The sequence below is a fragment of the Babylonia areolata genome, chromosome 19 (genome assembly GCF_041734735.1).
Source record: "Babylonia areolata isolate BAREFJ2019XMU chromosome 19, ASM4173473v1, whole genome shotgun sequence".
Classification (NCBI taxonomy): domain Eukaryota; kingdom Metazoa; phylum Mollusca; class Gastropoda; order Neogastropoda; family Buccinidae; genus Babylonia; species Babylonia areolata.
In genome coordinates this window covers 20,054,076-20,069,075 of record NC_134894.1, presented here as the reverse complement: position 1 = coordinate 20,069,075, position 15,000 = coordinate 20,054,076, and the positions used below count along the sequence as shown (strand labels likewise).

The 15,000-nt window shown below is 45.9% G+C and overlaps 1 protein-coding gene across 6 annotated transcripts in view; it reads left to right on the top strand.

Annotated features, from left to right (window-relative positions):
- Positions 1–14,672, top strand: part of LOC143293524 (uncharacterized) — a 31,779-nt gene extending 17,107 nt beyond the window's left edge. For 2 of the 6 annotated variants that reach the window (XM_076604429.1, XM_076604428.1), the window contains exons 10-14: positions 1,377–3,226; positions 3,629–3,796; positions 4,823–5,131; positions 7,435–7,508; positions 14,060–14,672. In XM_076604429.1, coding sequence (XP_076460544.1) covers positions 1,377–3,226; positions 3,629–3,796; positions 4,823–5,131; positions 7,435–7,508; positions 14,060–14,534 — 2,876 coding nt within the window. In that variant the 3' untranslated portion in view covers positions 14,535–14,672. Of the gene's footprint in view, positions 1–1,376; positions 3,227–3,628; positions 3,797–4,822; positions 5,132–5,511; positions 5,748–7,434; positions 7,513–14,059 lie in introns of those variants that run through there. The other 4 variants (XM_076604430.1, XM_076604434.1, XM_076604432.1 and 1 more) reach the window with 4 other exon arrangements.
- Positions 14,673–15,000: the final 328 nt, after the last annotated feature.

The window sequence follows — 15,000 nt, the reverse complement described above, 5'->3', positions numbered from 1 at the left end:
CCAGGAGGATTAGCAAATCTAGAACTGGGTATGTAATTATATCAATATGGAAACTATAAAGTGTTACATGATTGTTAAACTTTGAATATGCACAAATTGTACATTTTGCTTTTTTGTTTAGTCAGTCTTCTAAATTTACTCAGAAACTTTTAGAGTGATCGCATCGCCAGAAAATAATTATGCTCGATACTGTCTTTAGCTTCTAAACAGAAGTCACATTTATTACTATTTACTATTCCCATTTCTTTTAAGACTACATTTGTTCCAATAATACTGTGTAATATGTGAAGTTCTAGGCATTTTGTCACAATAATTTTATTAATTTATTAAAAGCCTTTTCCCAACATATGTTTATTCCCAATTTTTCAGACCATTTGTTACAAGCATTAGGAAGTATATAAGCAGATGTCAAAACATCGTAGTATTCCCGTGATCCCCTAGATAATTAGTAAATTACTTTTAATGCCCCGGGTATATCATGTGTACTTTGGTTTGTTGGCACACTAAGTTTTACCTGTTGAATATATCTTTTAATTGCTCCCCGCAAACAACCATTATAAGCCAAGAAGTGTACATTTATTTCATATTTTCTGGTGAACTCATTTTGAGTAAGAAATCTATTGTTATTCAGAAAGTGTGAAACACAGGAAACCCCTATTGATCAAGCGTCCATGATTTATCGTACCATTTCCAATCTTGAATTTATCGTTATAGAAAATTGGTTCTGAATGAAGATCTATTATTGATTTCGGCATCCATTGACATGAAAATTCCCTGTATGCCAAAGAAGCGTGTTTCCAAAATAAGTTATTATTACTTTTAGACAGTGCAGAAACAGGCTCATGCTTTATTCTTTTTCAGTTCAAAATGGGGACATTTCAGTTGTAATATTTTTCCATTTGTGTTTTGTAGTTCTGAACTTGTTTAACGAAGTCAATTTCAATGCTTCAGAAAACTTTCTTATATCTGGTGTGCAGTGCTTAAACCTCAAGTCTGAAAAACTGAAAACACGTTTTCTGACAATTATTTATAAATTTTTCCGGAGGATTTGGAAGCAGAATTTAAAATGGATTGGTTCATAAACGATAAGGGATTTTAATACTGCAACACGACCTATAGATGTAGTATTTCTTCGTATCCGTATCTTAAACAGAACCTTCATTTCAGATAGTTTCTATGCATGATATATATTTTTTTCTGTCTTTAACATCATTCGAAAAACATATTCCTAGTATCTTAATTATTTCTGAATTCCATTTCATGTTTGAAAGCAGCACATATTACATGTTTGATTTTTTTTCTACTTTAATTGTGTGTGTGTGTGTGTGTGTGTGTGTGTGTGTGTGTGTGTGTGTGTGTGTGTGTGTGTGTTGCAGACATTTATTTTGCACTGGCTGTCAGTGTTTCGGTGCTTTTGGTCATTTTGATCATTACCGCTGCTATCATGCTGGCACTAAGAGGAAAGGCGAGACGAAAATGCGAGTACATCGACGATATTGTCAATAAATATTACTCAGAAGAAAGCATCGCTCGTGTCCTTCCCGGAAATGGTGTGTGCGATGATCGCGCTTCTTCATCGGCGGAATCATCTTCCCACGTGCTCAGGATTGTTGACCCGCTTCGTGTGAAGAACAGACACAAAAGTCTCGACAGTGGCTACATCAGTTTTGCCAATTCTGATTCCTGCCGAGGAAGCCTTCCGGTGTGCTCGGAAGACCAGGTCAGCGATGACACATTGCTCAGTCAAGCTGTCTGCACCGACAAGAGTCTCGTTCGAAACGCAGTCTCAAATTTCGATATCCCAAAGAATCATGTTGGGGATCCCGTAAGGCCTTTTGACCATAAGGAGCATGTGCTTGTCCACAGTATATGTTACGCCACTCATGCTCGTGCAGCACGTGGAAGACTAACACAGTCACTTTCGGAAAATCCCAGCTGTTCAGCCATAGGCGCTCGTCGAAAGCCATGCACACCATCTCAGCCGTACGACTGCGATACGGATCCATCATACTCTGGAGATGAAGGTATCGAGAAAAGTCAGGAATCCGTCTTCTGCTCGACATCCCGACAGGACATGGTGAAGATCAAAATTCCTCTGGTTAAAGAAACCCCGAGCATGCTTGAATTTTATAACACCTCTGGAAGTCTGTCTTCTGAATGCGGCTCTGAGACCTCAGCTGCGGTAGCTCAGATGCCTGCTTGGAGGTCCTGTTTTTCTACAAAATACGAATTTGGGAGAACCTTTCCGGCACCACGTCCACAGGGCTGTTCTGTAGAATCACTACTCTCGGATGGGGTTCCTGGGTGTCCACGGGTCAGCACGGAGACTCCAAAGGCACGCAACCCCAGCGGCGATTCGTCGGCGAGCAGCTCTGTCTCCATACAGGTCAGGATACCACTGAACAACGACATCTGGACCCGCCACGAAAACACAGACTGGTTTCACAAGACCAGCGAAGTGGGGCCAGAAAATTTTCTGTCAACTCACTCATCCTCCATCATGACTCAGACAGAGGACTGGACCAAGACGAACCTACGGCCCAGGCCGATGTTCAGCGGCTCCTGGCAGGGTTTCCACAGCTTCAGCGATGTCGGAGGACTGTGGGCGTTGAACGGAAGTGACGTCAGACTGGAGGTGCCCCCACACGCTGTGGCTCCTGTCAGCTACGCGGACGTCACAGCGGCAACCTACACCAACCTGGCACACCTGCGCAGGGTGCTGAACCTTGCCGATGAGGAGGTGATTGTAGGACCTCTGGCTGAACTGGATGCTGGTCCTGGGTTCCGGTTTCAGCAACCAGTCCGAGTGTTCTATCCTCATGGTCTCCCGCCGGGATCGTCCGAAGAACAGATCAAACTTTACCACCTCCACAAAGACAGCGACGGTGGGCTCGTCACTCGGCGGCTGCCTTCCAAAAGAGAGTACGACCTGAGACAGGAGACAGCCAGCGTGGCCTCGGGATGTGAGGAACCCTTTCCCAGCGAGGATGCTGAGAGTGATATCGGTTACTTCCACCTTATGCCAAGCGGAGAGCTTCAGATCGTCACCAGACAGTTCTGCGGCTACCTCTGCACCATCTGCTCCAAGCGCAACCCCCTGCCAAAGATCCATCTGCTGGTGTCGGCCAAGCAGTTGTTGAAGTCCAGGCCCTCAGGAGATCTCCGGCAGGTCAAAATTGGTCTTCACCTGTGGGACAGGAAGCTTACAATCACCGACTTCAAAAGGGTGAGTAGGCAGAAGATGCAGCGCACTAGCTTCAATGAATGAATGAATGAATGACATTGATTGAAGACGGTGCACACTAGCTCGAATGAAGGAAGGACCTTGATTTGATACAGGCCATATGAACATTGCCACACTTTGGTTGCGCGTTCACAGCGCCACCCACATACAAACACATGGAGACAGAAGCAAGAAGAATCGATCAAATTTTTATGGAAATTTGCTGTTCTGTTTATTCTGGAATACAATAATGAATCGTGTTCACACACACACACACACACACACACACACACACACACACACACCCTTACCTCCTCCCCTACCTCACCCTCTCCCGACACCGACCCACACACTCACACACACGGAGTGGAAGATCACGGCATCCGTCTGTTACCCTGTCCACAGGACTACTTAGGGGACCAACAAGTGGGAGAGCAGACCTTGCACCTGATCGATGAACCCGCAGACTCCCTGGTGAAGACGTCGTTGACCATCCATCAAGAGGAGGCCCAGCAGCAGTGGAAACTCGCCCTCAGACCTGGCACCTCGCAACCTATCTTCCCCGCGGAAAAGGTGAGTCAGTTTCAGTTTCAGTTTCAAGGAGGTGTCAAAGCGTACGGACCGATCCGTATATACTGCACTACATCCACTTTAAAAAAAACAAACAAAAAGGGTGGGGTGGGGTGGGGTGGGGGGAACAGGTGGCTGAAATACGCTTAAAAGCCAAAACCCAATACGCTGATCTGGCCTTGAGAGCCTTGACAACCTACCCCAGAGAGAGTGAGTAATAATATGTTCTGTAGAGCGACGGTTGGTTGTCTGCTGCGCCTGGCCAGGAAACGATTGTCCACGGGTTCGCGTCCCATTTATACGGACCAGCATTTTTTTTTTACTCCCCTGCTCTCCCATTCCATTAGACCTTGAGTGGTGGTCTGGGTACTAGCCATTTGAATGTGGCGATAAACTGAGATCCCGTGTGCAGCTTGCACTTAGCGCACGTAAAAGTGTGACACGATAACAAAAGGGTTGTCCGTGGCAGAATTGTGAATAAAAATCCACTGTTGATGGTGATACAAAAAGACCTGCAGACAGAAAAGAAAACGGAAAGAAAATACGGATGACGCCTTCTCTCAGAGAGAGATTATCTGTTGCGACAAACAAAAGGTAACATAGCACGGCACAAAAAGCACGGCACAGCACAACTCTGCTCAACACGACACAATACACGACACTAAAACAGAATTCGGTACGATACCAAACAGTACTGTACCATGCAGCTGTCACTGTCATCACACTTTGCCAGGGTCTGAGTTTTCCATTTATTCTTGTTTCTCTTTGTCATCGCACTTTGCCAGGGTCTGAGATTTCCTTGCGTTTCCCCATTGTCATCGCAACTTTGTTAAGGTCTTTGTTTACCTTTAGTTTCCTGTGCCATTCCTACCATGTCATGGTCTGAGTTTTCTTCTTTTTGTTTTCTTTCCGTTTCTCATCACACTTTGTCAGGGCCGGAGATATCCTTTCGTTCCCCATCCAATTGTCACCGCAACTTTGTCAAGGTATGAGTTTCCCTTTTTTTGTTTCCCCCCATTGTTGCTGCAGTCCTTTCGCCTGCGAGAGCTGATGTGCTGCCATGCCAAGGATGAGCCTCGCTGCGAGGAGTGGCTGGCCGAGAACGTGCTCGAACCCGGGGAGCCCTGCTACGATTTCCAGTGCTTCATAGACGTGGCCAACGTGGCCCACCCGGCCAGCAGCCTGTGGCAGGAGGCTGGAGCCACTCAAGACCTCCTGGAGAAGAGCGTGACTCTCTTCATTGGCGACGTCAACAACAACAACAGCAGCAGCAACAGCTTTATCGGCATCAACAGCATCAACAGCCACCCAGCCGCTGCGGAAGGTGTTGCTAAAAACGTAAGTGTGTTGTATTGATTGGAAAGAAACGAACCTTTCTTTGCAAGAAAAAATAGACCACAGAGAGAGAGAGAGAGAGAGAGAGAGAGAGAGAGAGAGAGAGAGAGAGAGACGTACATTGTGTGTGTGTGTGTGTGTGTGTGTGTGTGTGTGTGTGTGTGTGTTATAATTGATTATATGGCCTTCACACTCGGCTGTGCAACTAACAAAGTGACTGATTTAAAGACAGAAAGAAGAAGAAGAAGAAGAAGCAGAAGAAGAAGAAGAAGAAGCTGTAGCCGAATGATTAAAACGTTGGACGTTCAGTCTGAGGGTCCCGGTTTCGAATCTCGGTGACTGCGCCTGGTGAATAAAGGGTGGAAATTTTTTCGATCTCCCAGGTCAACGTATGTGCAGACCCGCTAGTGCCTGAACCCCCTTCGTGTGTATACGCTCGCAGATCAAATACGCACGTTAAAGATCCTGTAATCCATGTCAGCGTTCGGTAGGTTATGGAAACAAGAACATACCCAGCATGCACACACCGAAAACGGGCTATGGCTGCCTACATGGCGGGGTAAGTAAACAAAACGGTCATACAATTAAAATGTTACATGTCTGTATGTGTGTGTATGTATGCGTGGCTGAAATCTGATTGAATGACACGGGAAACAAATGATGAGCGCCCAGTGGCAGCCGTCAGTTGGCTCTACCCAGGTAGTTGTGCAAATGACCTCGTGTTTGTAAAGCGCTTAGAGCTTGGTCTCCGAACGAGGATAAGCGCTATATAAGTATCCATATCAATCAATCAAACCAAAACTAACAAAAAATGAAGAAAAAAGAGAAGAAGAATCACTTTAAGAATAGTCTTGATATTTCTCAAGCATCTTTACTTGATGTAACTGATTTGACCTATTCTAAGGCATGAACATTGGTATATTCATCCTAGTAAATCTTCATCAACCGATGATACTATACGAAAAATTAACAGAAGCACTCAAGTAAAAAACATATGCCTTAACTCCTTGACTGCTAAAACTTGGTGAAATGAGGTCAGTCTGTCATGAATCTGAAAGGCATTAATTACGTATTCTTTACTTATCAGTGGTGTGTGACAACTTACATACATAACTATACAGAGACATCAAACCGTACTAGAATAACAACAAACATATGCATTGCCCTTCACAGACACCATACCACTCTGAAATGACAACTGACATACATATCCCTGCAGAGACACCAAACCACACTGAACAAAAAGTAATGCACTCGAAAAATAAGAAGCCCAGATATCGAGTGGTAGCTGGCATTCTGAACTGAAAGCTCTTTCTCATCATCAGTGAGATGGCAGCCCCTCTCTGAGGTGAATACTCGTCAACAGCAGCATTCAAGGGGTTAATTGTTGAACAAGCAAACTGACAGTGTGCCTGTGGTTGTCAGAGTTTCAGTTTCAAGGAGGTGACGAAGTAGCACAGACGGACTCATGTCTGCAACATCACATCTGCTTTGACACAGGGGTGGGTGGGGTGGGGTTCGGAGTGGGGAGGGGAGGGGAGATAAGGGGGGAAAGAAGTACCTGGCTTTTGCGTGAGCCAATGCACTGATCAGGCTCTGAGAATATTGTCAGAGCAAAACTATATATATATATATATATATATATGTGTGTGTGTGTGTGTGTGTGTGTGTGTGTGTGTGTGTGTGTGTGTGTGTGTACATACATATATTGTATGTGTGTGCGTGCGTGTTTGTGTGTGTGTGTGTTTATGTGCGTATGTGTGTGTGTGTGTGTGTGTGTGTGTGTGTGTGTGTGTGTGTGTGTGTGTGTGTGTGTGAATAGAATGGAATAGAATACTTTTTATTGTCATAAAACCTTAAAGTTTATAAGACACAATGAAACATAAACATGAGCATATTAATAATAGAAACATTCGGGAACAAATTTCGCCAGCATTGGCTGTAATTCTGTGAGAAGGATCAGTTCACTATGCTTTGCATTTGGACGACATATATCGCTTAGGAATCTGTGTCTGTAAGTATTATACTTTATACAGTTGTCAAAAAGGTGAATCTCATCTTCGAAACTGTTAAAACAGTATCAAACAGTCTTCGTTTTTTTCGGTGTATTTTTATATCTTCCCTGTTCGATCTGTAAGAGAGAGAGAGAGAGAGAGAGAGAGAGAGAGAGAGAGAGAGAGAGAGAGAGAGAGAGAGAGAGAGTGTGTTTATATCTTCCCTGCTCGATTTGTAAGTCGTGTGTGTGTGCGTGTGTGTGTGCGCGCGCGCGCGTGTGTGTGTGTGTGTGTGTATTTATTTATCAATAGATTCCTCCATATGGCGGTGAGCAGCAAACGGCAGCAAAGAATAAGAGTGGGTGTCATCAGGATCCGTGCTGTCAGTGAGTCAGTTCTAAACATTGCTTCTTATGTCATATAATTTGCATCAGATATTTTATGACTAGGCGTTCGAAACTGATGAATTAAAAAACAAAATCTTTTATGTGCATATTTCATAGAAAAAGTATTTGATAGTTAATTTACTTCGGAAAATGAGAGACAAAAATTGATACACTTAACTTTTTGTATTCAGATTAGCTAGTTACAATGTTTTTTTTTTTTTTTTTTTTTTGTTGTTGTTGTAATCTCTCTCTCTCTCTCTCTCTCTCTCTCTCTCTCTCTCTCACACACACACACACACCATGTCTTTCTCCCCCGTTCATAAAAAAATCCATTCTTTCACTCATCATTTTTCCTTCAGTTCTTTCTTATTTCTCTCCCCCACACACCCCTTTCAGTATGCGCTTGTTTGTTTCCCCCTTTTGTTCTGCCGATATGTATCTTGTTTTATTTTTTGTTGTTGGTGATAAATGACTTAACACACTCTTGGATTGATGATGATGATGATGATAATAATAATAATAATAATAATAATAATAAATAATGTTTTATCTTATTTTAGAGAATAATCTATTACCAAATAAAGTCGTGATAGAATTGTAAAAAAAAATTAAAAAAGAAACAAAACATAAATCCCGACATTTATGACATACATTTAAACACTAGAACGACAACTTACATACATAGCCCTTCGCAGACATCGAACTGACACACATCACCCTGAAAAGACGTCAACCTACACTAAAAATGACAACTGACATACAAAATCCTGCACAAACATCACACCACATTAAAAATTAATGACAACTTACATATATAACCCTGCAAAGACGTCAAACCACACTAAGGAATTATGACAACTTACATAGATAACCATACAGAGACATCAAACCATACTAAAATAACAACTTATATATACATAGCCCTTCACAGACACCAAACCACTCTAAAATGACAACTGACATACATATCCATGCAGAGACATCAAACCACACTAAAATGAAAACCGACATACAAAACCATCCACAAACATCAAACCAAACTAAGAAATTAATAGCAACTTACATTCATGACCATGCAGAGACATCAAACCACACTAAAATGACATATGACATATATAATCCTCCACAGTCATCAAACCACACTAAAATGACATCTGACATATGTAGTCCTCCACAGACATTAAACCTCACTAAAATGACATCTGACATATGTAGTCCTCCACACCTCAAACCACACTAAAATGACATCTGACATATGTAGTCTTCCACACATCAAACCACACTAAATTAATGACATCTGACATACATATCCCTCCACAGACATCAAACCACACTAAAATGACAAATTACGTAAATAATCTTGCGAAGACATCAAACCACACTAAATTGGCAACTGACATACATATCCATGCACAGACATCAAAGCACACGGAAATGACAACTGACATGCATGATTTTGCACAGACATCAAAGCACATGGAAATGACAACTGACGTGCATAATTTTGCACAAACATCAAACCACCCTGATGGAGTCTCCAGTCGGTCTGACGGATGAGTAGGCAGGCAGGCTTATCTGTCGGTGTGTGTCCTCATATGGGAGAAGAGGCCGATTCTGGATGCACAGCACTTCCCACAGGTGTTGCAAGGGAAAGCATCTTCAGAAGTTGAGCCCTGCTTCCTTTGCTCACGCTTCTCCTTAATGGCCAGCGTTCTCTTGTTTTCAAACATCTTTATGCCACAAGAGCACAGCATCCTCCAGCGAGAGCGGTCAAGGGCATCAGTTTCCTAGGAAGCGATGTCTATGTCACAGGCTTTGAGATTTGTCTTCAATGTGTCCTTGAAGCGCTTGCAGGGTCTTCCAAGTTCACGGTGGCCTTCCTTCAGCTGGCCATATAAACTCATCTTCGGGATCCTGTTGTCTTTCATGCGGACAACGTGTCCTGTCCAGCGTAGCTGGCACTGGATCAGCAGGCTTTCGATGCTGGGCAGGCCGCTCCTCTCTAGGACCTGGAGGTTGGAGACCCTGTCTTGCCACTTTATGCCGAGGATCTTTCGTAGGCATCTCTGGTGAAACTGCTCAAGTTGTTGAATGTGACGGCGATACGTCGTCCGCGTTTCACAGCAGTACAACAAGGTGGTCAGCACAACAGCTCTGTAGGTTTTCATTTTGGTGCTGAGCCTGGTGCCTTTGTTGTTCCACAGCCTGTTGTTGAGTCTGCCAAAGGCGGAGCTGGCCTTGGCGATGCGCAGTGTCACTTCTGCATCAAGGGCTCCGTTGCTGCATAGGGTGCTGCCCAGGTAGCAAAACTTGTCGACTGACTTGATCTCTGTGTCATTGATCTTGATTGCAGGTGGGGGGAGGCACTGACGTTCTGTGAGCTAGCTGGTTGGTACATGAACTCGGTCTTGCTGAGGTTGATGGTGAGTCCAAAGCGCCTGCAGGAGGTTGAGCACCTGTCCATAAAGAACTGCATGTCCTCATGGGTGTGTGCAGCAAGCGCGCAGTCATCAGCGAAGAGGAACTCTCTCATCAGTGCCTCAAACACCCTGGACCTGGCGTGGAGTCGCCGCAAGTTGAAAAGTTTGTCATCTGTGCGAAACTGAATGTAGATGCCCCGGTCACAGTCCTGGAAGGCGTCAATCAGCATAGCAGAGAAGAGAATGGAGAACAGTGTGGGTGCCAGGACGCAGCCCTGCTTCACTCCATTTACCACAGGGAACGGATCCGACATGTCAGTATTTTCCTGTACTCTCGCCTGCATGCCATCGTGGAATGACGCAATCAGCTAGATTAGGCTTTCTGGGCAGCCGAACTTTAGGAGGATCTTTCACAGAACACGGCGGTTCACCGTGTCGAAGGCCTTAGTCAGGTCTACAAAGACCATGTGGAGCTCCTTGTTCTGCTCACGGCACTTCTCTTGCATCTGGCGTACAGCAAACACCATGTCACATGTTCCTCTGCCTGAGCGGAAGCCACACTGTGCTTCAGGGATGACTGTGTTGGAGACATGGTCAACCAGTCTTTTCAGAACGATGCGGGCGAAGATCTTGCTGGCGATGCAGAGGAGAGAGATTCCACGGTGGTTATCGCAGGATGTTTTGTCTCCCTTCCGTTTGTAAATGTGGACAGTAGAAGCATCCTTGAAATCCTGGGGGACCTCCCCTCTCTCCCAGATAGACTGGAACAGGGCGGTCAGCTTGTCTGTCAGCACCTCGCCTCCATACTTGTAGATGTCAGCATGGATTCCATCTGCTCCTGGTGCTTTTCCTGACGTTGTCACCTTCAGGGCCTTTTGGGTCTCGAGCTTGGTGGGAGGGGCAGCTAGCGAGTCATTGACTGGTAGCTGTGGGATGGCTGCAATTGCCTCGTCAGATACGGATGAGTCCCTGTTGAGGAGGGTGTTGGAGTGCTCTGCCCAGCGGGCAAGGATGTCTTTCTTGTCTGTCAGGAGGGTGGTCTGGTCCAAGGCTCGGACAGGGGTTGATCCTGTGACTCTCGGCCCATACACAGCTCGGAGACCATCATGGAAAGTCTTCATGTCGTGAGCATCAGCAGCGGACTGACGCTCTTTGGACTTTCTCTCCCACCAGGTGTTCTTCGTCTCACGCAGCCTCTTCTGTACGAGTTGCTTTGTTTGCAAGAACTGGTTCTCCTTCCTCTGGCAGTGTTTATCGGAAATGTGATCCTGATGCTGTATATGCAGTGTGTTCAGGAGCTTGGAGATTCCAGAGTCGTTCTCGTCAAACCAGTCTTTGTGGCTCCTCTGTACAAAGCCGAGTGTGTCAGCTGCTGCTGTGTACACAGCATCTCTAAAGGTGCTCCATACCTCTTCTACATCAGTTGATGCAGGAATTTCTTGGAGAGCTACTTGGATTTGCTGCTGCAGCATGTCCTTGGTGATAGGGAGGCGGTGGATGTTCAGCTTCCTAGGGTTTTTTTTCCTGGCTGGTTGAAGCTTGCGTGCAAGTCTGATGTTTATCTTGCTGCGTACCAGGCGATGGTCCGACCAACAGACTGCTCCTCTCATGCAGCGTGTAATGGAAACATCACCTCTGTCCCTCTGCCGGACAATCACATAGTCCAGCATGTGCCATTGCTTGGAGCGGGGATGCATCCATGTATTCTTGTATTTGTCCGCTTGTTGGAAGAGGGTGTTGGTGATGGTCAGTCCATGCTGCGCGCAGAGCGAGAGCAAAAGCAGTCCGTTGGAGTTGCACTTGCCAGTGCCGTGCTGTCCTAGGACTTTTGGCCACGAGGAGAAGTCCACGCCGACGTGGGCATTGAAATCCTCAAGGATGATCAGCCTGTCCTTTCTGTCTACCGCTGAAATGGTGCGGCTGAGCTCCTCGTAGAAAGCTTCTTTGATGTCATCAGGGTTGGTCATCGTCCGGGCATAGCAGCTGATGACTGTGGCGAAGTGATCCTTGGACAGCTTCAGATGCAGGGTCATCAGCCTGTCATTTGTCCCACGTGGAAGGCTGTCAAGCTGTCGTGCAAGTTTGGTTCGTATGGCAAAGCCCACGCCTGACGTTCTTGGGGTGCCATCTGGCTTCCCAATGCAGTAGAAGGTGTAGCGCCCTCCAACTTCCTCCAGCTGGGTTTCACCCGCAAACCTGGTTTCGCTCAGGGCTACTATTTCCACCTGGTAGCGATCAAGCATTTTAGCAATGGGCGCTGTGCGTCTTTCTGGTCTGTCGTCTCTGTCTAAGAGGGTGCGAACATTCCAGGCACCCAGAGTCAGGGCATGACTCCTGGTTCTTTTCTTTTGTTTTCGACCGCTATTGTTGGATGTCCAAGTAGGTGCGGTTTCCTGCTAGGTACTAGGTGAGGCAGGCTTTGTTTGGGGATCCTTTTATCTCCCCTTCCCCATGTGGGGAGAGCGGTCCTGTCCCTAAAAAGGGCTGCTCTGACACTGTGGGAGGATACGGGCACCGCATCTGCCCCAGTCTACGGCGGACGACCATCATCCCACAGGCGCCTGCGTGCAGAGTCGTGACTAGGAACTGCCAGCAGCATCCTCTGCCTGTCCCCGTTACCACTTCTCCATCGCCGCAGGGCTTGGGAAAGCTGGGTGTTGAAGGGCTAGCTCGTCGTTCCGACATTAGCCTGGTTGCCTGACCAGCACAGGTGACTGATTTTTTAGTGAGAAAGAGTTGTGCAGTCCCTTCCCCACTCTCTCGCCTACCGACGCTCACAGTCCCACAGGTGCAGATACTGCCACGTGTAGGACGGCCTCGGCAGGTGCATGTTTTTTCTTCGGAGCCCCGTCTCCTAGGGGGACTTCCAGCCAAGGATAAGAGCTCCCCCTGCCCTTTGGTGTTCCTCTCCCGCCTTCACAGCCGTTGGGAAAGGTTTCCTCCTCCGCCTGGTCCGTCTTTTGGAGACTTCACATGCGGCAGGTAGTACTGGGTTACACGGTACCAGTAGCAAGGGCTATGCCCCTGACCTGACATACAAAAACCACAAAACCACACTAAAATGACAACTAACATGCATAATTTTGCACAGACATCAAGCCAAACTAAAATGACAACTGACATACATGATTTTGCACAAACATCAAACCATTATTATAATGGCAACTGACATACATAATTTTGCACAGACATCAAACCACACGAAAATGACAACTGACATACATGACCCATGCAAAGACGTCAAACCACACTAAAATGAAAACAAACATATATGATTTTGCACAAACATCAAATCACACTAAAATGACAACTGTCATACAACATCCTGCATAAACATCACGCCACACTAAAATGACAATTGTATACATAACCTTGCACAGACACCAAACCACACTAAATAATGTAGCCCTTCACAGACACCAAACGGTATTTAAATGACAACTTACATACATAACCCTTCACAGACATCAAACCACACTAAAATAACAACTTATATAACATAACCATGCAGAGACGTCACCCCACACTGAAATGACAATTGTCATGCATAACACGGCACAAATATCAAACCATACTAAAATGACAACTGACGTACGTAATTCTGCACAATCATCAAACCACACTAAAATGACAACTGGTATACATAATTTTGCACAAACAACAAAGGACCCTAAAATGATATCTGACATACATCAAACCAAACTGAAAATTAATGACAACTTACATGCACAGGCATGCACAGACATTAAACCATCTAAAATGACAGCTGATATTCATAATTCTGCAAAGACGTCAAACCGAACACTGTTTATAACGGGCCATACTCCGTTTTCGGGGGTGTGCATGCTGGGTATGTTCTTGTTTCCATAACCCACCGAACGCTGACATGGATTACGGGATCTTTAACGTGCGTATTTGATCTTCTGCTTGCATATACACACGAAGGGGGTTCAGGCACTAGCAGGTCTGCACATATGTTGACCTGGGAGATCGTAAAAATCTCCACCCTTTACCCACCAGGTGCCGTCACCGTGATTCGAACCCGGGACCCTCAGATTGACAGTCCAACGCTTTAACCACTCGGCTGTTGCGCCCGTCAAATGGGTTTTATTTCGATGGATCTTTTCTCAGATATCCCAGCACATTTTCCGACGCTATTCCTTACGGCAGGATGGAGCAGGGCGGCCCGGAAAGTCTGCAGCTCTCCGACATTCCCGGCTGGCAACCTCTGTCGGACGAGGTGGATCTGGGTCAGACTTGGACCTTCGCGAAAGAATCTTGTCATGAGGGCCGTGATCAGACCCCACCCCGTCACACACCTTCACGGGTCTCTGACCCCAACCCCCAGCCAGTGACGGGAATCGCCCAACAGGTAACAGACGAACGCACGGACTTCAGCAGGTCCCTGTCTTGTCCCGGTGGCCAACACGTCGCCTTCAGCCGCGCGCCTTGTGACTTTGATGTCGGCGGGACAGCCAACGGTGGAACTGACGATGATCGTCCGTGGCTCGAGCCTGCCTCATCGGCAGAGGATCAGGTCCCGAAAGATGAACCAGAAACTGCCCTCTCTGATAGCAATTATCACATCAACATGTTATTTCTTTAAGTGAGTAGTTTCGGGGAGAGGAGAATGGTTGTACTGACACTGGCTACATGGTGTAGGTATTGACTGAAGGTGTATGGGGACACGGAAGATAAGCCAGAAAGTGCCCCCCTGTCTGACAGCACTCACAATAGCAACTTTTTTTTTTAAATTTTTATTTTACATAATTTTATTGTTTCATAGTAAGTAGTTTAGGGCAAAGGTCCAACACTTGGATTATGTCACAGATTGACATAAGTTTACATTTGGGCCAACAGCAAAGTAAGAGAAGTGCCCCCCCCCCATCCCCCTCACCTCCCTCCCCCCCTTGTCTGACAGCACTCACAAAAGCAGCATTTTGATTTTGATTTTATAGAATTTTGTTGTTTCGTTGTAGGACAAAGGCCCAACACTTGGATTATATCACAGATTGACATAAGCTTACATTTGGGCCAACAGCAAAGTAAGAGCTGTATCATCGATGGTTTCT